Genomic DNA, 22,045 nt, shown 5'->3' on the forward strand with positions numbered 1-22,045 from the left:
ATAATATTAGTTTGCACAGGTTTATAATGGTTATTATGGTTTCTACTATACTGTTTGTGCTGGTTTATACTAGTTATACTGGTTTCTACTGGTTTATATTGGTCCGTACTGGTTTATAGTGGTTTCTACTGGTTTATACTAGTTATATTGTTTTTTGCTGGTTTATACTAGTTATAGTGTTTTTTTTACTGGTTTCTATTGGTTTATATTAATTCGTACTGGTTTGTTCTGGTTTCTACTGCTAATCCTCAGTAAATGTGACATTAATGAAAGAAGTTGATATATTTTGGGCTTCAGTTTTTGATGACGAGGCTGATAAACAACACCTAGCAACGCTCAGCACACATACATGATATATGTACAGGTAAATATGTCATTATTAGAGTAATATAATTATTTAAATAAAAAATGGTTTTATATAATATTTCTATACTTAAACGTAGGTGTGATACACCTGCTACTCTGTGTTAACATTAATAATTGATTAATAGTGATTGATTATTGCCTCAGTGACCTACAGATTTATAGGAGGATTTAAATGGGGTTATTTTAATGTTAAAGGTTGATGTGAGATAAAAAAAAAAATATATATATATAAATGTGATATTGTTGTTTTGTGCTTTAAGGAAGGATCTGACAGACGTCAGTGCGGTGACGCGGCCCTGCTGCAGGTAAACAGGAGCCGAACTTTCCTCGGATATAAACACGACATCTGGGGTTAAAGAAGGAGGTAAAAGTTCAGGACTGGGTCCGGAATGTGAGCGGGGCGTGTGTGGGCGTCATGGGGCCGCCTCTCGGAGCAGGGGAAGCGGACTAAAGCTGCTTTCTAGCCCGCATCAGAGGAACTACAAAGTTCCTGTTAGCCGTTAGCTTCGGTTAGCTTCCACCGGGGGATCAGCGAATCCCCGAGGCAAAGTTACACACCGACCCGGGGCGAGAGCGTCCTCCCTGGACACAGTTCAGAGGACGGCCGCCTGAGCACCGAGTGACCCGGAGCTAACCGACCCGGAGCTGGACTCGGGGGTCCCCGCAGTGACTCGGGAGGATTCGGGTGGACTCGGTAACTCGGTTCACCGGCGTTCAACAGGTCACCGACGGACAACCGACGGAGTCAGTCCGACCGAAAGGTTTGTGTTCGATCCCCGCTGAGGTCACCGAAAGGTTATTAACATTATATAACTACTTTAAAGCTCTTATACAATGTTTATCATGTGATTCAGGGATCGTCAATATGTGGACCGTGGACCAAATGTGATCGTTCAGAAGCTGCCCTTCGGCCCCTATTGATTAGAAATACACCAAATTAGATCCATAAAAACTACATTAAAAATGTGTCTCACTGTGAAATAATCACTTTTATATTGAAATAATGTATTCTATAAAACGACTTTGAGTTAAAATAAAAGCACTATAAATGTTTATGTATGTTTATTATTATAATTATAATAATTTTAACAATGTTCAGAACTATATTGTATTCATTTGCCTGTAAATTAAAAACCTTCACTTTTCATACAAAAAATTACAACACAAAGTGCTAAACACAATGAAAGCACAAAGGCAAGGATAGGCAAATTTATTTGTATAGCGCATTTCATATACAAGGCAACTCAATGTGCTTTACATGATAAAACATTCAACTGTTTAAAATCAATAAGAATATTTAAAATCATCAGTAAAATCAATTAAAATCATCAACAAACACATGACATCATCATCATGACCATAAATCTCTCTCAATCATACGCAGTAGAGAAAAAGTTCCTTTAACTTTGATTTAAAAATGTTCACATGTGATGCTGACTTCAGCTCTGCTGCAGTTTGTTCCACTTCTTTGCAGCATAACAACTAAACACAGCATCACCATGGTTACTGTGAGCTCTGGTCTCCACTATCTGACCTGTGTCCATAGATCTGAGAGACCTGCTGGGTTCATACCTGACTAACATCTCACATTCACACATTTATAACCAGCAGCAGAACTTTACAGTCTCCTCTGAGGCTGACTGGGAGCCAGTGTAAAGACTTTACAAACTGGACTAATGTGTTCTGACCTCTTTGTTCTGGTTCAGACCTGAGCTGCAGCGTTCTGAACCAGCTGTAAATGTTTGATGAAGACCATTACAATAGTCCAGTCTGCTGGAGATAAAAGCATGGACCAGTTTCTCCTGATCTTTCTGAGTCATTAAACCTTTCACTCTGGAGATGTTCTTTAGGTGGTAGAAGATGTTTTTGTGATAGATTTGATCTGATGCTGAATGTCAGATCTGAGTCAATCAGAACACCAAGGTTTTTGACTTGGTCTTTATCTTCTAAAGATCCAGACTCAGATACTTGCTGACAGCAGTCCTCTTTTCCTTGTTACCAAAGACAATCACCTCCATCTTGTCATGGTTTAGTTGAAGGAAGTTTTCACTCATCCAGCAGTTTACTTTTTCTAAGCAGTCACACAACACCTCAATGGGACCATAGTCATCTGGGTTCAGTGATAGATATAGTTGTGTGTCATCTGCGTAGCTCTGATAATCAACCTTACAGGTGTGTAAAATGTGTCCTAAAGGAAGCATATACAGTAAAGGCTAAACAGAAGAGGTCCAAGAACAGAGCCCTGAGGAACCCCACAGGGCATTGGTAATCTGTCAGATTCAAAGTTTATAATGCTTACAAAATAACTTTGATCCTCCAAGTAGAACTTAAACCATTGCATTACTTTAACATTTAGTCCAACCCATGTTTACAATCTGTGCAACAAAACTGTATGATCTACAGTGTCAAATGTAGACCTAGATCCAATAGAATGAGAACAGATACTTTTCCTGAATCAGTGTTCAACCTTATGTCATTGATCACTTTGATCAGATCAGTTTCTGTGCTGTGATGAGAACCAAAACCTGAAATTGATCAAATATTTTGTTGAATGTTAAGAATTGACTCAGTTGGTTGAAGACCACCTTCTCAATGATCTTGGCCATGAATGGAAGGTTGCTGATTGGTCTATAGTTAGCCAGTATAGAGGCATCCAGTGTTAGTGAATAGTATTACTGATACCATCATTCAACCACGTTTCATTAAGAAATTAAAAGTCCAAGTGATGTGTCAAAATAATATCATTAATTAGTAGTGACTTGTTAACAAGAGATCTAACATTAAGAAGAGCTAATTTTAAAGACTTTACTGGAGACACTGGTGGACTTTTTGAATGACATGTTATAGTAGTCACATTTTTATCTTTATTAAGCTTTTTGCTTTTCTTTAATTTAACAATTTTACCTGTGTTACCTGTCACCACAGGAATTAAAGAAGCTGCATTATCTCCATAGGGCCCTGACGTTTTCTGGTTATTCCTAAAAATAGAGCTATTGCAGTCTAGACCCAGCACACATCAGACCTGTGCCGCTCTAAGATGAACACAGCTGGCCTGAGGAGAAGAGTGATCCTGGGCCTGGTATCGTTGAGGAGGGATGGGTGGTGCAGGTTGGTTCTTTAGAGGAGATAAGATGGGACCATGGTGGGGTAAAGGGTGGGGTGTCAGTCTTGTGCCAGCCAGAACCAGCTCGTTCATCTGGGCAGCTAAATCCAAGAAGGCAGGGGTAGGAGAGAAGCTGGATGAGGTGGAAGTAGGTGAATTTTGGGATGAAGCAGGTGGGTCCTGAGATGTGGGGGTTGGGTTGACCTCTTCATTTTGGCGATTTTGATTTCTTGCTGGAAGCTCATTGACTCCATGTTCTTTCCTTGTTGTTTTGTTCTCCGATGGTACATGTTGTCCTCTGTCTTTATCAGAACTGATAGCAGTGTGACTGGTGAAGTAAAACAAGTTGGATGTGAAGAGTTTTACTCCAGCCTTGTTTAGACACAGTCCATCTGCTCTAAAAAGATGACGACATTCCCAAAAAATAGGAAACTTTTCTATAAAATTTAGTGAAAGGGCAGCACAAGCCGAAGACAAAAATGTATTGAAAGAGTAAATCCTTAAGAATTTCAGATCTCCTTGGTGGACTGGAGGTATCGGGCCACTGATGAACACTTTAGGCTGTAAACAGCTCACAGTTTTTAGCAGATGGGTGAAATCCTGCTTTAACACCTCAGACTCCTCCTTGACTAAATCATTTAATCCAAAATTAATCACAACATTTTTCAAATGTGGGTAATCTGCAACGATATGCAAGATTTTGTCAGCCAGGTCTGATACTGTCATTAGGTAAACAGATCACTTTCACGTTGCTGCTAAACATCTTCTGAGCATCTTTAACAGAAACGTCTCCCACTATCAGTGTGTGAGGTTGTTGCTTTGGCCTACCATGTCGCTTTTGTTTTCCTGAAGTACTTTCAGTCTTCGCAGTTCCAGAAGGTTGTGTGTTGACCTCATTAGAGCAGATCCTAGGTCATTCAGCAGTGGGACGAATCGATTACCCAGTTCTACATGATTTGGTGATACTCCTGCCTTTAACAGATGTCCACCTTTGTGTCTGGGTAGACAAGGGAATTGATGTTGAGGCTGCAGTCTGAGAAGGGAGTGCAGGCCAGTCCGTCTCATTATTGATATCAGGGCACTTTGCTCGGCCCGTTAGCCTTTGAAGTGGATATAACTTTTTCTTAGGCTTTGCTCCCAGAGTATTCCAGGGAGGACTCACACCTGTTGGCTTATCAACGGTAACAGTATCCTCCCTAGGTCTGATAGCTTTGTTAGCACGGGCTGGTAGCGAGTTAGCTAGTACTAAATTGTGTACTTTCACTATTAATTCCCATATGAATATTTAATATTTTTAATGTTTTTAACAGTATAAGGCTGCTTATAATGTGTGTTATCTGTCACCGTAACGTTCATGACCTCTTGCAGGTGAACTCTCACACATCAAAGGCATCATGGCATTTCCGTGACAACGAGCCACATCATACACACTCCCTGCCTATCAACACAGCCCGTGACACGCTGCTGTGTCACCGCTGTGATTGGTCGTCCACCTCACAGCTGTAACCATGGAACTGACCATTCAGAGGCTCCCGACTCAACTTAGGCGGAGCTCTAGACTGAAGAAGGTGGCGGCTCTGCTGCTCGCGGCCTACACCATCAAGAAGATCACACCGTACGTTTGGAGACGACTGCAGGTGAGACATTTTGACATGTTACAAATATATTTTCACTTGTAGTAATTACATTTTGACTGGTTAAAACGTATTTACAGATATCAGTAATTAATTATTCACATGTAACAATAATAACTAGAAAAGCTCTGAGAGCGTAGACCTCTGCCAAGCAGCTCATTTCCACCCATATTGTGATTTCCCCCTATGTTGTAGTCCTACATTGATTTTATATACACTATTAGATTTATTGATAATCAAAACATACCTTTCGCATTTGAAATAACAATGATTTTATTAATTGTCAAATAGTTATTAAAATATTGCAACCTTGTTACAAATCATGCTCTGTGAAGGCCAGTTATGTTTTTATTCTTATTTTTCTAATTGGAACACTGATGACATCATCAGTGAAGCGTTCTGAGAGAACACATTGTGGATAGGAAAATGAATGGGATATATATATATATATATATATATATATATATATATATATATATATATATTCTTCTGTTAGCCAGAACATCACCAATATTTAATCACCTGTTCCTTGTCCCATTTATCAATTTAGTGAAAATATCATCCAAATCTGTTCATAACTTTTCAAGTTACCTTGCTAACTGACAGACTGACTGACAGACTAACTGACAGACAGACAGACTCACTGATAAACAGAGGGTAAAACATAACCTTACCGCTCTGCATCAAGCGTTGCCTCGCTCTGCTTCTGCGCTTCGTGCTTGGTGGAGGTAATTATAGATATCTACAATTCAATTTCCACATGTTATAAAACATTTGTAACTATTAAAAATGTATTTTCCCCATTTCAGATATCAACTATTACATTCTGGATGTGGTATTTTAACTAGTGGAGAGTGTCTTTTTTGATATCTATAAATCAATATTTTGACTAGTTATAAAAGGAATTGTAAATATCTAAAATAAAGTTGTTTCTAGTAAGAATTATATTTCAGATATCTGAAGTTACATTCTCATGAGTTACAATCCCAAGCTCACATATCAGTAATTTAATTCTGACTAGTCATTATTCAATTTCAGATATTTGAAAAGTATTGTGGATATCAACAATTAAAATTATATTATGTATATGTGGCCTTGGAATTGTAACATGTCAAAATTGAATTATAGATGATCTACAATTACAAGTACTGCTACTTATTACATGTAAAAAGGCTTGTTTACTGTAAGTGTGTGTTTTCTCTCAGAGTGCAGCAGGTAAACATGTGGGCGGAGCTAACTCATCTGTGGGCATGGCCAGTAGTGAAGATGAAGAGAAGAAGAAGAAGAAAATAAAGAAGAGGAGTAACAGCAGGTGTGTGTGCTAACAGGTGTGTGAGTCCCAGATGGAGCTCAGGTGACCCGTGTGTGTGTGTGTTTTTTTTCAGGTCCCCAGCAGTAAACAGGGACTTCCTGCTCCGATTGTCCCGCCTCCTGAAGCTCTTGTTTCCACGGTTACTGAGTCGTGAGATCGGCCTGCTGGTCCTCCACTCTCTGACTCTGATGTCACGCACCTTCCTGTCCATCTATGTGGCTACGCTAGACGGTGTGTGTGTGCGTGTGCATGTGCGTGTGCGTGTGTGTGTGTGTGTGTGAGCGTGTGTGTCTGACGTGTGTTGTGCGTCCCTCAGGTGTGATAGTGCGTAGCATCGTACAGAAGGACCCCTGGGCCTTCGTGCTGCAGCTCTCTAAGTGGCTGCTCGTGGCCGTTCCAGCCACCTTCATCAACAGCGCCATTCGCTTCCTGGAGGGTCAGCTGAGCCTCAGCTTCAGGAGCCGATTGGTCAGCCACGCCTACCAGCTGTACTTCAACAACCAGGTAACGCACACATCTTGCACAGCAGCCGTAAGCGACGCTACGCTAACCCCTCTATGCGTCCACAGACTTATTACAGAGTCAGTAACATGGACGGACGTCTGTCCAACCCCGACCAATCACTGACCGAGGACATTGTCATGTTCTCCGCCTCCATCGCTCACCTCTACTCCAACCTGACCAAACCCATCCTGGACGTAGTGGTCACATGTTACACGCTGCTGCGCACGGCACAGTCTAAAGGTAATGATGAAAATATTCCTCCACTGGTTTTATAAATCTGTCCTAAAACCTTCTAAATGTCCTTAGTAGATCTATGTCTAACAAAACACATTATTAGGCACCATGTTAATGAAATTGCCTTTTAAAAATAGAACTACTTTACAATTTAGAGCCTGTGTTCCTCCATCTTCAAATCATGTGATCGATGATGTCACACGGCCCCACTGTCTGTAAACATCCCATTGTTTTCTATTGGAGTGAAACATTTAGTCCGGGATTTACTCGCTAACTTCAGCCACCAGAGCGTGGCAGCACACTGTTTAAGGGAGAGTAAAGAGCTCTTCTTCTCTGCTTCATTGTCTACTATCAAACCTCAGAGTTGGAACTGTCGACCCCTGCGGTCACAGATTATTTCACTGGTCACAACTGTTTCTATCGTCTTTCTGTAAACAAAAGAGGTTTACATTGACATTTTAAAAGTCTGTGTAAATCAAATTCAGCCATTTTCTTCTAAACTCATTAAATAGTTGATAAATGTTTTCCTTAAAACATGTAAAAAGCCATTCAAACATTTATAATGTAATTGTGGAGCTAGGCTTCACAAACTGTTTCAAATGTCTGGAGCAGACCTTTTTTGCTGACACCTTGTTTGGCCCGATCCGAGCACATTTGGATTTTTGCTAAGTTTTTTGGTCTTTCACACCACTCTCTCCCATAGGGTTAGGATTAATACATGGAGGCGGTCCCCTGCCTGCGCGTGGGCGTGGTTCCAGCGCCTCTAACTGACACGCCCCCAGCATCTCAGAGCAGAGTGAAGTGTTGTTTTTCCATGATTTTGAGACCTATTTTTTTATACTTAGCAATTATTTTCATCTTTCAAGTTTGGCTCAGTGGTCAATGAACTGAATAAATAAAAATAAATAAATAATGACACATGTTTCTGGGGTGTGACAAACTCATTACACACATTTATTTCTGCTTTACACGGACTTTAACTTTTTAGTTTTTCCGATATCAACCAAAAGCAGCACAAGTTGTCATTTTGACTGAAAAAGTTACTAAATGATTTATAAATCAGGCTGAATGTTTCACTCCAATATAAAACAATGAGATGTTTACAGGCAGTGGGGCCTTGTGACATCATCAATCACATGATTTCAAGATGGAGGAACACAGGCTCTAAAACTGTAAAGTAGTCCTGTTTTAAAAGATAATAAAATGAATATGGTGCAAAATAATGTGTTTTGTTAGACAAATATCTATTAATAAGGACATTTAGAAGATTTTAGGACAGATTTCACCAGTTTCACCAAAACACCAGTGAAGCTCCCTCCTGCTCACACACACACTAGGCCAGTTTAGTTTTCTCACTAGAGGGCGCTGCAGGCTGAAAAAAACAAAATTGGATTTAGAAGTTGCATCGTTTTATAAGTCGAACCATCAGTTTATTATGGTTGAGAGTTATACAGTGTGTGTACTCCTACTGAAGTACATTGTTGTCTTCCTGAATGTCTCCTGGTCACCCCTCCAGGCGCTAACACCACGCTGCCGTCGCTCATCGCCGGCTTGTCCGTGGCGCTCACCGCTATGGTGCTGAGGGCCTGCTCGCCGCGTTTTGGGAAGCTGGTGGCAGAGGAGGCCAAGAGGAAAGGAGACCTGCGCTACATGCACTCACGCATCATCACCAACTCTGAGGAGATCGCATTCTACGGCGGACACAAGGTGAGCAGAGCACCCCCCCCACACTGTTGGAAAACTGGAGAGTTCTTTTAGTTGAAAACATCATTAACCACAGTAGCTTTCATCGTTCCCATAAACTGTAGTCGTTCTGTAGATGGCTCATTACACGATAAACAAACCAACCAGTCTCAGGTTCACTTCACAGGTAAAAGATTTTTAGTCATGCTTTTTTGTCTCCACCCAACCGGGCTGAAAAGGTGAAGAAATTTAACCACTATGACACAAATTCACACATTTATTTTCCGGTGTTTGTTTTTAGACTTTTAAAGTGGGTTTGTGTGTGGGGACAGCTCTGCTGTCGTGCTTTTATAGTTACTAATGACTAAGGCTGTATAAATTAATCATTCAATCGATGAATTGATTTATATTCCTATGATTCAACTACTGCATTCAATCTGTGCTTGACTAGTTGTCCTTAGTTGACACTAATCGATCTAAAATGGTTTTAAAATGTAATCAATCGACTGTATCGATACAATGAAATAACTGATGTGATTTAATCACATCAGACTTTATATGGATGTGTTTTAAAAGCTCTTTTAATAATAAAGACGTTAGTGTGTGTGACATCATGGCCACGCCCCCAGCAGACAACTAAACATGTGATGGAGGAGAAATGGTTGGGACCACCTTTGGGCCCAGTGTGTGAAACAGACGAAGATATTCTAAAACTGTGGTTCACTGTGTCCACCGTCCACCACCATGTAGCATTAGCTCGTTAGCATTAGCTCTGCAGAAGCCTGATGATAACCATCAACCACTGCTCCTTTAACCTGAACACATCATTGTTGATATTAATATTGTATTACTTTGATGAATAAAAACAATCAGTAAACTTAATATGTGTTTTCATTGCTAACGTATTGATTATTGAAAATGAGAGCATAAAAGTTAACATCCTGTTAATTTAAACTGAAGTGTTGGTTGGACTTTAAATAATTTGTGAATATATAGATTAAATGTTTACTTGTTTGTCCATCATTAATTTATAGATGATTCTCTTATAATAAACAACAGGAATCTAGTAAAGCTCACGTGTATTGTTCAGTATCAGGGATTTATTTCACTCACACTGGATAAAAAGTCACTGAATTGTTTGTGATTGAATTGTTACTCCTACAAATTACAATTTAGTTTCCTATGACCTTGAAGCAGAATGTTTGATTCGAGTATGTTTGCAGTCCTGTGTTTGATTAGAAGGTGACCCTGGCAGTCACAGACACTCTGACTTTAGAATGTTTATCAGCTCAGATAACGGAGGGGTGCGTTTGTTTTGCAGGTGGAGATGTCCCAGCTGCAGCGGAGCTACTCAGCGCTGTCTTCTCAGATCCATCAGATCCTGCTGAAGCGTCTGTGGTACGTGATGCTGGAGCAGTTCCTCATGAAGTACGTGTGGAGCGCCTCAGGCCTGGTGATGGTTGCCGTGCCCATCATTACCGCCACGGGGTACTCCAAGCACGGTAAGCTCCACCCCTTCATCCATCAAAACGATTTGAATGTGAAGTAGCTGATTACACCTGCATGACCTCTGACCTTTCAGACTCTGAGGAGGTGAAGCAGGCTGCCATGGTAATGAAGGAGGAGGAGCTTGTGAGCGAGCGGACGCAGGCCTTCACCATTGCCAGGAACCTGCTGTACGCCGCTGCTGACGCCGTGGAGCGCATCATGAGCTCCTACAAAGAGGTTTGAGCTTTATCCCATCACACACACAGTGCATTAACCGACTGAAACTGCTGAGTCAGCATCAACCGACTGAAACTGCTGAGTCAGCATTAACTGACTGACGCTATAGTCAGCTCTAAACATCTTAAACTGCTGGGTCAGCTTTAACCGGCTGAAACTGCTGAGTCAGCGTTAACAACTCAAACTGCTGAGTCAGCGTTAACCGACTCAAACTGCTGAGTCAGCTCTCACCAACTCAAACTGCTGAGTCAGCTCTAAACAACCCATACTGCGGAATCAACATTAACCAGCAGAAACTGCCGAGTCAGCATTACTGACTTGAATTGCAGAGATTTTTCTTTATCCAAAGTGTGAACTGTAGAACATGGTGACTCAATGCTGAGTCGGCCATATTAGAGTAAACTGCTGTGTCAGCTGTTAGTGTTGATGGTCAGTGAATGTTAAAACCTCTAACCAGGTGACGGAGCTGGCCGGGTACACGTCCCGTGTGTCGGAGATGCTGGACGTGTTCGAGGACGTGAATCAAGGAATCTTCCATCGCTCTGCAGACAGAGAGAATGATTCGTCAGACAGAGAGGATGACTCAGCAGGAGAGAGAGGAGGCGTGGTCACACACGGGCAGAGAGTGAGCGGGCCGCTGGAGATCAGAGGTGAGCTGAGAATGACCTCAGAAAACGCTAAGTCAACCCTGAGCGAGTGTAGGTAAATACAGACGGTTAAAGGCTGAGTCAGCATTTAAAGAACAGAAAGTAAACAAAGCGCTGACTCAGAGCTGAACAAACCTCAGACTGCTGAGTCAGATTATACATCGCATGTGTATCTCACACATTGATCTACTTAAAGTGCTGAGTCAGCATCAACAGACAGCTGTGTTTAATGAGCAGGTCAGGTGATCAGTGTGGAGAAAGGGATTCGCTGTGAGAACCTGCCAATCATCACCCCAACTGGAGATGTAGTGGTGTCCAGTCTGAACATTAAGGTAACACACACACACACACGTATATATATACCTGTATGTGTTATAGGGACATAGACAATAACGTGTGTATAATAATGTGTGTGTGTCAGGTGGAGGATGGGATGAACGTATTGATCACTGGTCCAAACGGCTGTGGTAAAAGTTCTCTGTTCAGGATCCTCAGTGGTCTGTGGCCCGTTTACGGAGGCGTGCTGTACCGCCCGGAACCAGAACACATGTTCTACATCCCTCAGAGGTTCTACACTATACACACTACATACTACACACTGCACTATGAACCTGACTCATACTGATGTAACTGAACCTCTGTTTCCTGCTCAGGCCGTACATGTCTGAGGGTTCTCTCAGAGATCAGGTGATCTACCCTGACTCAGTGGAGGAGATGTTTCACAGAGGAGTGACTGACTCTGACCTGCAGGAGATCCTCAGGACCGTCCACCTGCTCTACATCCTGGACAGAGAGGGAGGTCAGTAACACTGTTATGCTGCCCCCCAGTGGTCAGACTGTAGTACTGCAGTATCTCTTTCTCTCTCAGGCTGGGAGTCGGTCAGTGACTGGAAAGATGTTCTATCAGGAGGAGAGAAGCAGAGGATGGGGATGGCTAGAATGTTCTACCACCGGTCAGTTGTTAGTCCAGGATTGGGGTCAATTACATTTTTCAATTACAGTTACATCTTCAATTAAAACTCAATTACGATTACCGGCATTTTTTCCAATTACAATTAAAATTTTTCCCCTGAAAGTAAATTACAATCACGTTGTAAAATTACAAAAGTTAAATTACAATTAATCACAATTACTGAGCCTTTAATAAATAACCCTTATTAAATTACGTAACCTTCCTCTTGTTTTAGCTTTCTGTTAGCATCTCTAATGCTAACAGGTCAGTTTGACTCGTGTCTTAAATCAGCTGTAAAATACACTACTAAATATTTATTATCTAATTAGTTTCTCATCTATTGATTACCTTGTTAGGCTTCATAATTAATGATAATATTGGTAATAATATTTATGGTGTGGATGTCTGAACCTTTTTTTGTCACTATACCCCTAGATATCAAATTCTTTTTTTTCCATTTTAAAATAGCTTTTTTATTGTTTAACCATCTATAAACAGATATATACAGTACATATAATCAACACAGTTTATGTCAGGGGAACAAAGAATCTGGAAAAAAAAACCAGTAGTTAGCTGCACCTAGTTGGGGTTCCCGTAGTACCTCCATGAAGGGCTGAGTAGGCAGTCCATTTCTTCCATTTCAAATTATTTTTAAATAATAGTAATAATAATAATAACTAGGCAAGACCTGTATTTGCAAGGTGAATACGTATTTGGTAATTGAAAATTGGCAAAAATGTTATATAGTGCAGGTTGTATAATGCAGGAAACCTTGACCTTCACTCAAGGTCACACATTGAAAGGAAATGTTGTTCAATGATACCAGTCTGAGCACTGGATCTTAAGTTATAGGAAAAAAGTATTTTTTTGTGATGTCATGAACTTTGACCCCTACCAATCTTTTTACTGGCTTTGGTCCAATGAAATAAAAATAATCCACTTGAGATGAACTTTTCATAAATGTAAGCATTGAACTTGTACCATAAATATTTGTAAACATATGGAACATTTTTTTTTTTTTTACACTTGACGCGACCTTGATCTTGACCTTGACATTTTGGCTCCAAATAAGGTCGACAGCACATCCGTAACATTGCCCCTATGTTATCTGTACTCAATTACAATTCAATTACAATTACAACAGCAATATATTTCTTGCAATTCATATTACAATTTTAATTACGTCATAATTGTAATTATTAATACAATGAATGTTGGTGGTGGTGGGAGGGGCCGATGGCGCACTATGGCAGCCTCACTTCTGTCAGTCTGCTCCAGGGCAGCTGTGGCTACAATCGTAGTTTACCACCAGTGAAAAAATAATGCCTTAATTCTGTAAAGTGAGTCTATGAGAAAGCACTATATAAAATTGATGAATTATTAATTCTAATTGTTGCTGTGCTCTGTCTGTCCTGCCTGTGTGACCACTTATCTCTCCCAGGCCTCGGTACGCTCTACTAGATGAATGTACGAGCGCCGTCAGCATTGATGTAGAAGGAAGCATCTTCCAGGCTGCAAAGGATTCTGGGATAGCTCTGCTGTCTATCACACACAGACCCTCACTGTGGTCAGCACACACACACACACACACACACACACACACACACACACACAGTGCACCTCCTGTGCTCCTCCAGCAGAGGGCAGTAGAACTGTGTGCTACTGTCCGTTGAGCTTACACACACACACACTTACACACACACACACACACACACACTGTTTTATGAAGCATTTACACAACAGTTAGTGTTCAGCTCTATGTTAGTGACACTAAGGCTGCGCTGTAATTGTCACACTAACATAGGGGTTCTCAAACTTGGGGTCAAGACCCTATTTGGGGTTGCAAGACACTAGGAAGGGGTCCACAGATACCTTCAAGAAACCTAGAATATTTTCTGAAATATTTGCCTTTTTTTGCTTATTTTTAACCTTTTTCTGCAACTACACCAAACTCACCATATTTTAACCGATTTTCATCACTTTTTCTTGCCATATTTTTGCTCCTTTTAATGTATTTTTCTTACATTTCTCCCATTTCTGACACTTTTACATCACATTTCAATGACTTTTCTGCACATTTTTTTCCACTTTCCAGACATGTTCAGCACTTATAAACCCTTTCTACCACTTTTCTACCTAATGTCACATATTTTGATCCATTATTGTCATGATTATTTTTGTCAATTTAACCACATTCACTTGTCATACCCATTATATAAACTAATTGTTCCAATATTGACACTTTGAAGCCATTTTTACCACTTTTTCTGTCTGTTTTTGTCCACTCTAATTTGCAACTTTTAACCAATTTCTGTGGTTTTTAAAATCCAATTTCACCACCTTTTCCACCATTTTTGGTCACTTTGAACCATTTTATTAGTGATTAAAACAAGGATTATTCAGATGAATAAATAAATGTGGTTATCACAAATTTGTGTGTGTGTGTGTGTGTCCCTCTTTGTCTCACAGGAAGTATCACTCCCACCTGCTGCAGTTTGACGGTGAGGGAGGATGGAGGTTTGAGCCGCTGGACGCCTCCACACGTCTGTCTTTGCAGGTGTGTGTGCGTGCGTGTGTGTGTGTGTGTGTGTGAGAGAGAGAGAGCAGCAGCGTCAGAGTCTTTCCTTCTTCTCTCACTAACTTTGCGTAAACTCATAAATCTAAAATAACTGACCCATTGTCCCCTCTGCCTCTGGATGCTGCCGTTACCGTGGTAACCATCATCAGTGTGTGTGTGTGTGTGTGGTCGGAGTGGGAAGGCTGTGAGCAGTAAATAGATTTTGTTGTCGATGTGGAAACAAAACTTAATGTGAAAACTGCAAGAACACAAAGTAAGTGTGTGTGTGTGTGTGTGTGTGTGCGTGTGCGTGTGCGTGTGCGTGTGCGTGTGCGTGTGCGTGTGCGTGCGTGCGTGCGTGCGTGCGTGCGTGCGTGCGTGTGTGTGTTCTGGTGTCCCCAGGAGGAGAAGCATCGTCTGGAGAACCAACTCTCTGGGATTCCAAAGATGCAGCAGAGACTTCTGGAGCTGTGTGTCCTGTTGGGGGAGACGGAGGGAGACGCAGAGGATGAGTCAAACTGCTGAGACATCATTGTTTGTCTTTGTGGGGACATACACTCGTGCTTCAAATGTCCTGTGATGGTTTGTGTAGGACAAAGACTGCAACGATGGAGACATGTCCACATTACACACAAATGTCCCCACAACACAAAAAAATCCAATCTCCCCACCGTACATGAATGTAGAGATGCTAAATGTCCCCACACGTCCTCATTTCCTCTCTTGTATCTGATCGCCTTCGTTCAAAGGCTTTTATTTTGATAGGGCAGCACTTCTCTTCCTCGTCGTGCCTTTTAGTTTTTTAGACTTTTTAGTTTAAAAATAAGAGTAAAATGAAACTGACGTGCCATTATATTGTGACCACTCCTCCTCTACGTTGTGGATTAAAGCTGCTCACGTCTCGTCTTTCTGATGCTGGTTTTGTTTTTAAAAAGTCATAGAATATATTTTCCTTTCTTTTGTTTTCTCATATTTTAATTTCATTAATATTGAGCTTTTTAACATCCTGTTACACAGCAGAGGTTAGATGGTCCTAATGTTCAGGCTGATCAGTGGACGACCAATGCTCAGACGTCGGACAATGAAGATGATGATGATGAAATGTGTATTTAGTCAAAAAATAAAGTTTGATCTAAATTTAGTCATTTTGGTGTCTTTTTAATGTTGAATAAACATTTATAGTGACGATAAACATCAGCTCAAAAGGAAACAATCTTTGATTTAAGGTTCCTGGTTTAACGCATTGTTTTCTCATACATAAAGTGTAGGCTAAATACACCTAAATATAAGTTATATTTATATAAACACAATATTAATAATTTGAATAACAGGATCAGAGTCAAACCTCTCCTTTCCAGATATTGTCAGTTAACTGGATCAATGATGCTTGGAATTTAAATGGTCCTTTGTAATTAATTTAAATACATGAATTAAAAATTAGTTGTTTACATTATTTTTTAACTAAAGCGCCACACAATCCTAATTAACTATTATATAATTTTCACTTTCTCAAATATAAATGTATTTAAAATGAAATGCAGTATAAAATCTGGCTACTGTATGTTTGTATCAGAATAACAAACATGATCAAAAACTAATTCTAGAAGAAGAAAAAAGTCTTTGGGTCGAATTTTGTGATATAAAAGGGTCGCGAACCACTGCTTTAAAAGCCCAAAGTCACCATTAGGAGGTGCTGTTGGACCAGAACGAAGAGACAAATATAGGGAATCATTGATTTTTATAATTGATCCAGAATCTAATCATTGGTTTGATCACATGTTGGATACTTACGAAAATATAATCAACATGGACTCTTCACAGACAAATGAATAAATACATAAATAAACTATTTATTGGAAGTAATAAATGTGTAACTTTTTCATCACAGAATTTCAATTTTCTTCTTTTAATATTTGAAATCAGTTGATATGGAACATCCCTAATATACATAGTGGTTTCATATTTAAACTTTAATGTGTTTATGAACCTGCTGCCGTTGAGCCAGGCAGTGACAGCAGGTGGACGGTTCGAGTCCCTCTCAGCGGGGCGGGGTCTCCGTCCGACCTGTTGTTTGGAGCAGATCCCGGTGTGAGGACCTCCTCTGCCCGCCTCGGTGCAACTTTCCTCCGGCGACGGAGCGCGGACAGGCCGGAGCTCAGGTGAGTGTGTCCGGGTCAGAGGAGCCTCTAGGCGGACTTAGCGGGTCCGGAGCAGCGGTACCGGCGGAAAGGGAGCGACAGCAGGCGTGTGTGACAGCACCGTGCCGAACTCCGTCTGATAATGTGATGCTTTAAGGAACACGCATGTTTCTGCGTGAAACTCAGACTAATGTTGGGGTTTTATTAACTTACAGGAAGTGAGGTGAACGTCGGCGTGATTGTTGTGTTCATACGTCACCCGAAAAGGTTCAGTTTTGCGCGTTTTTTTCTCTCTAAGAAACGTAGAAAGTCTGACGGACAAACCGAGGACGGTTGGAGGAAAAACGCGGATTTGTGGAAGGGAGTCTGGTTTGGTGCGCGTGCGCGTTCAACCGATCCCAGCCCGTCCTGGTACAGCTGAGCTCAGCCTGCAGAGGAATAACTGGCTTTCCTACACACGCACACACACGCACACACACACTCAAATGACAAGTTTGGACAGGATACACACACACACACACACACAATATGTTTTCTCATGATTCACTTACTGTTATATAATGAATGTTATCACACACACACACACACACACGCACACACACACACACACACACACACACACACACACACACACTTTGATACACTAGAGTTTCCTCAGGATTAACCACAGTGTTGTTACAGGAGGGAAATCAGTGTGTGTGAGTTCCTGAAACAAACACACACACACACACACACACACACACACACACACACACACACACACACACACACACACACACACACACTCACACACACAGTTATCAGTGATGAGATGACTGATCTCTAAGTTAATAGACTGTTTAGTTTCCGTTTCCTTGTCTTCGTCCAATCACATCACAGACTGTTTAACTTCCTGAAATCATTCCAAACGTTTTTAATCTGGTTCATTTTGTGAATTATTGAACATTTCTCATTGATTTCATATTTCTGTGCTTTATCCAGATTGTTACACTGTAATCGACTTTTCATGTCTGTCCGTTTGTTACACGTCGTTCATCTGTGAGGACAGACTCTGCACTAGAGGTTTTCAAGTTGTGGGTCGTGAACCAGTTCTCAGTGCGCTGTGGGCCTGGAGAAGAAAACTTTTGTATTGTGCTTTTATTTTGAAGGGGATTAGTTCTAGGTCCGTGGGCCAAATGTGGCCGTCTGTGTCAGTGATCCGACCTTTCCAACAGAGGAAGCTTTAAATATAAACAAAAACACTTATTGAACAAAGGTGACCTCCCATCACCCCCAAATAATCCAGATTATTCATTTTCAAATGTGTTAAACTAACAGGGAACAAGTGCCATCATATTAGAATTAAAAATCACAAACGAAGTTAAAATAATGACCTACATAGAAAACAAATGTAAAAGTGCAGTAGTTAGAAATACAGGAAACAACCAAACATTGTTTACAATCTGTGACAAAAAGCGTAAAAAAAAACACTGATGCTGTGAATTCAGGACAAAGGATGTTTTCATATTTAATTTTTTATTTTTTGATGACTCAGCTTGTCTATTATGTAGTCTTTGTTACAAATGTATCCATATTTCTCAGCTAATGAAAGTTTCCTTGTTCCGCTCCACTTCACATGCTGACGTAATCATCATTTAGTTCCTGGTCCATAATGTCTAATAATTTAATGCTTTTTAAATATCTGCTACATTTTTTAGGTTCTCATTATTACTTTCTTTGTGTTTAATGTTAAATAGTTCAGTGTGTGACTGGAGGTGTGTTGATGTGGATGATGGCAGAGGAAAAGAAGCTGTTTTTGTGTCTGGAGGTTCTGGTCCTGATGGACCTAAACCTCCTTCTAGAGGGTAGAGATTGAAATAGTTGATGACCAGGGTGGGAGGAGTCAGCCACAATCTTTCCTGCACGCCTCAGAATCCTGGAGGGGTACAGGTCCTGGAGGGGTACAGGTCTTGGAGGCCGATGACCTTCTCTGCAGAGTGGATGATACGCTGCAGTCTGGCCTTGTCCTTGGCCGTAGCTTCAGCGTACCAGATGGTGATGGAGGAGCAGAGGATGGACTGGATGATGGAGCTGTAGAAGTTCACCATCATCTTTGTTGGAACACTGAACTTCTTCAGCTGCCGCAGGAAGTACTTAAGGTCCTGAGTGATGATGGTCCTCAGGAAGCAGAAGTTCTCCACAGAGCTCACTGTAGAGTCTCCCAGGGTGAGGGGGTGAGGGGGGCTGGGTTCTTCCTGAAGTCTGCTATCATCTCCACTCGTCTCCATCATAGATAAGTCCAATGATGGTCGTGTTGTCTGCAAACTTCAGGAGTTTGATCGACTGGTGAGAGGAGGAGCAGCTGCTGGTCTACAGGGAGAAGATCAGAGGAGAAAGAACACAGCCCTGAGGAGATCCAGTGGGAGGTTCAGTAGTTTTTTCATGGATGGTTAAATGAGGTTGTGTTTGAAGGTGTGACGTCAGGGACATTTAGGTTTGTTGTGAAATGTGTAAAGTTTTCATAGATTTTGGCTTTTAGCAAGGACACTGTAGGGAGTAGAACCCAATCTATTCTGACTCCAGTTTGTTGTCCTCGTGGATCTGGATCTTCTCAGACTCAGTCCGGATTCATTTATTGTCATTAATCCACAACAGTCAGTTTAGATGCAGACGGTGATGATGATGACATCATCACTGTAGAGGTAGGATTGATGACATCATCACTGTAGATGTAGGACTGATCACGTGACTGTGGTAGCTCTGCCCTGGTGGACAATTTTATGAAATAATGTATTAACGGTGTCGTTGCAGTCCAAACATATCCGACGTTGCACACCCTTGAACCATGCAGCAGCCATGTTGAAATTCTCAGGTCAGTCTGATCCTGATCCGCAGAGATATTTTAGGAACACACACACACACACACACACACACACACACACACACACACACACACACACACACACACACACACACACACACACACACACACACACACACACAGATTCCTTGCTTTATAGATAGATAATCTAAAGCATTTTAGAAGATTAACATGAAATCTCCTGTTGTTCTCCTGTTTGTCGCGGCCCACCTGTCATACCTCCATGTCCCACAGGGGCTGCGGCACACGCTTTGAGAAGCACTGGACTAAATAGTGCATCGACAAAATATTTAACATTATTATGTAAATCTTACAGTTAAATATTTGCATTTGAATGTTGCTTTCCATGCATTTCTGCTCTGTTTTTTAGTGAATATATGGGCCGTGATTCTACAGAACTTCACCAGTTTTATAGAAACATAGATAATAAATATAGAAAAACAGACAAACTGAGCATTGTTGGGTTCATTTATTACCAAATATCAGCAGGATTATTTAATAACTGTGAACATTGTGTATTGATTCTGGCCGTTAGTTTGTGAGTGGACTGCATCTGTGTTGATTGGAAGTTGATTATTGTGAGGAGTTCATTGATCCGTTGCTGCTCTACAGGGTAAATACTTTAGTCATTATCAGACAACGTGTGTGTGTCTTCATGTTTGTACGTTTAGGAACACATCTAGTCTTTGTATGTCTGTCACTGACTGTTATCAGATCTGATAAAAAAGTAAAACAAACAACACACATCAGTGTGTCATGTGACCTGCGTGACTCTGTGACAGTCTTCCTCATTACCAGTGAGATGAAGATTACTGCACTGAAACGTCCATTTGACTAATCTGAAGGATTTTAGTCTGAGTGAGATTACTGCTGCTTAATCAGACGCACACGCACACTCACACGCACACACACACACACACACACACACACACACACACACACACACACACACACAGGTAAAGTGCTGTAATCTGCAGCTTTTACCCACTCAGACCATTGCAGACGTTTATTAGAAACAAACCTTAAAGTGAACAAATAAATCCATTACACATATATATATATATATATATATATATGTATATGTGTGTGTAAATAATAGGGCTGGGCCATATCAACCAAAACTCATATCTTAATATTTTTTCCCAAAATAACGATATACTGTATGGTGTTAATCTCTATATTTTTAACACAATAAAACAGGGAGGAGAGACTCAAGGTAGTAAATGTAAAGGATGGAGAAGAGTTGATTATTTTAAATTGAGAGTGAGATGTGAAGTTGTAGTAGAACATATTGTGCTTATGTTGTGTAATCAAGCCATTTTGGTGATAAGTGTGAAGCTTAGCTATAATGGTGGTGGACAGAGGGAAGGAGTGAGTGGTAATACCTAGAACAGGTATTTAGGATCAACGTGTCTAAAGTTCAGCCCAGTATGAGTTTTATCCCAAAGTCTAAGACCAGTGCATCGTAGACCAGTGTATGTGTAAGAACCACTACTGCAAACCCAGGCGCCGCCCCGGGCCCGAAGATGCAGCCAGGCCAGCAGAAAGAGCGGGGGCCAGTTAGCCCCCACATACACAACCAAGAAAGCCCCAAGGAGCCGAGGACCCAGCGCACCCCGACCCCAACCCCAAGCCCCCCGCCAACACCCCCACCACCCGCACCCAGCCCCCCTAGGGAAGGGCCCAGAGAGCCCCCCGTCTGAGACCCCAGCAGGGGAACCAAGGCCCACACAGAGCAGACCATGTTGGCCCATAGCCAACAGGGACCGGACCCCAGGCCAGAAGGACCCGGAATGGAAGCAGCACCGGGAGTAGCCCGCCCAGGGACGTCGAACACATCGCCAGCCACCTAGGGCATTGAGGGGACGCTGCAAGTTGCCCCACTGGCCCCCAGGTGCACCGGCCGAGCCCCCCAGAGCGGCCCATCAGTGTGCGTCAGCGTCTCAGTGTTCCCGTAGTTCGACTCTGGCTGGTTGCTGTGTCTCACTGACTGGGCCTGAGGTTGTTGCTTTGTGTGTCAGTGTGTTGATGTGCACAGATGGAGCTTTGCTTTCATTTACAGTCACAGGATAACACGATCACTAAACAAACTGTTACACTTAGGGAGAGATTTTGAATGTGATTATTATGAGCAGAATTGGATGTATTAGTGTGTTTGTTTCACTTTCTACACATTCAGACACTGTAAGTGTGTGAGATTGTTCTACAACATTCATGTGAGACATTTCAGTGTCGGTTTGTGTGTTAATAAGAAATAAAGAAAAACTGACAGAAAATTTAAAAAAACTGACGTAAACAGACAAAAAGAAGAAACAACAAACTTCCAAAGA

The 22,045-nt window shown here is 41.4% G+C and overlaps 2 protein-coding genes across 3 annotated transcripts in view; both read left to right on the plus strand.

Annotated features, from left to right (window-relative positions):
• Nucleotides 1-275: 275 nt before the first annotated feature.
• Nucleotides 276-15,862, plus strand: abcd1 (ATP-binding cassette, sub-family D (ALD), member 1). The gene is made up of 18 exons (XM_028453020.1): nt 276-364; nt 627-1,127; nt 4,838-5,106; nt 6,309-6,415; nt 6,489-6,646; nt 6,732-6,919; nt 6,985-7,159; nt 8,670-8,860; nt 10,158-10,338; nt 10,419-10,561; nt 11,019-11,211; nt 11,446-11,540; nt 11,630-11,775; nt 11,862-12,007; nt 12,077-12,161; nt 13,602-13,727; nt 14,630-14,717; nt 15,120-15,862. The coding sequence occupies exons 3-18, from the start codon at nt 4,978-4,980 to the stop codon at nt 15,240-15,242; spliced, it is 2,274 nt and encodes a 757-aa protein (XP_028308821.1). The 5' UTR covers nt 276-364; nt 627-1,127; nt 4,838-4,977; the 3' UTR covers nt 15,243-15,862.
• Nucleotides 15,863-16,748: 886 nt separating this feature from the next.
• Nucleotides 16,749-22,045, plus strand: part of plxnb3 (plexin B3) — a 58,688-nt gene continuing 53,391 nt past the window's right edge. Inside the window, exon 1 of one of the 2 annotated variants that reach the window (XM_028452516.1) lies at nt 16,749-16,876. The gene's annotated coding sequence lies outside the window, so the exon portion shown is untranslated. The remainder of the gene's footprint in view (nt 16,877-22,045) is intronic. The other variant, XM_028452518.1, reaches the window with a different exon arrangement.

The sequence above is a fragment of the Gouania willdenowi genome, chromosome 7 (assembly GCF_900634775.1).
Source record: "Gouania willdenowi chromosome 7, fGouWil2.1, whole genome shotgun sequence".
In the NCBI taxonomy this organism is placed as follows: Eukaryota; Metazoa; Chordata; class Actinopteri; order Blenniiformes; family Gobiesocidae; genus Gouania; species Gouania willdenowi.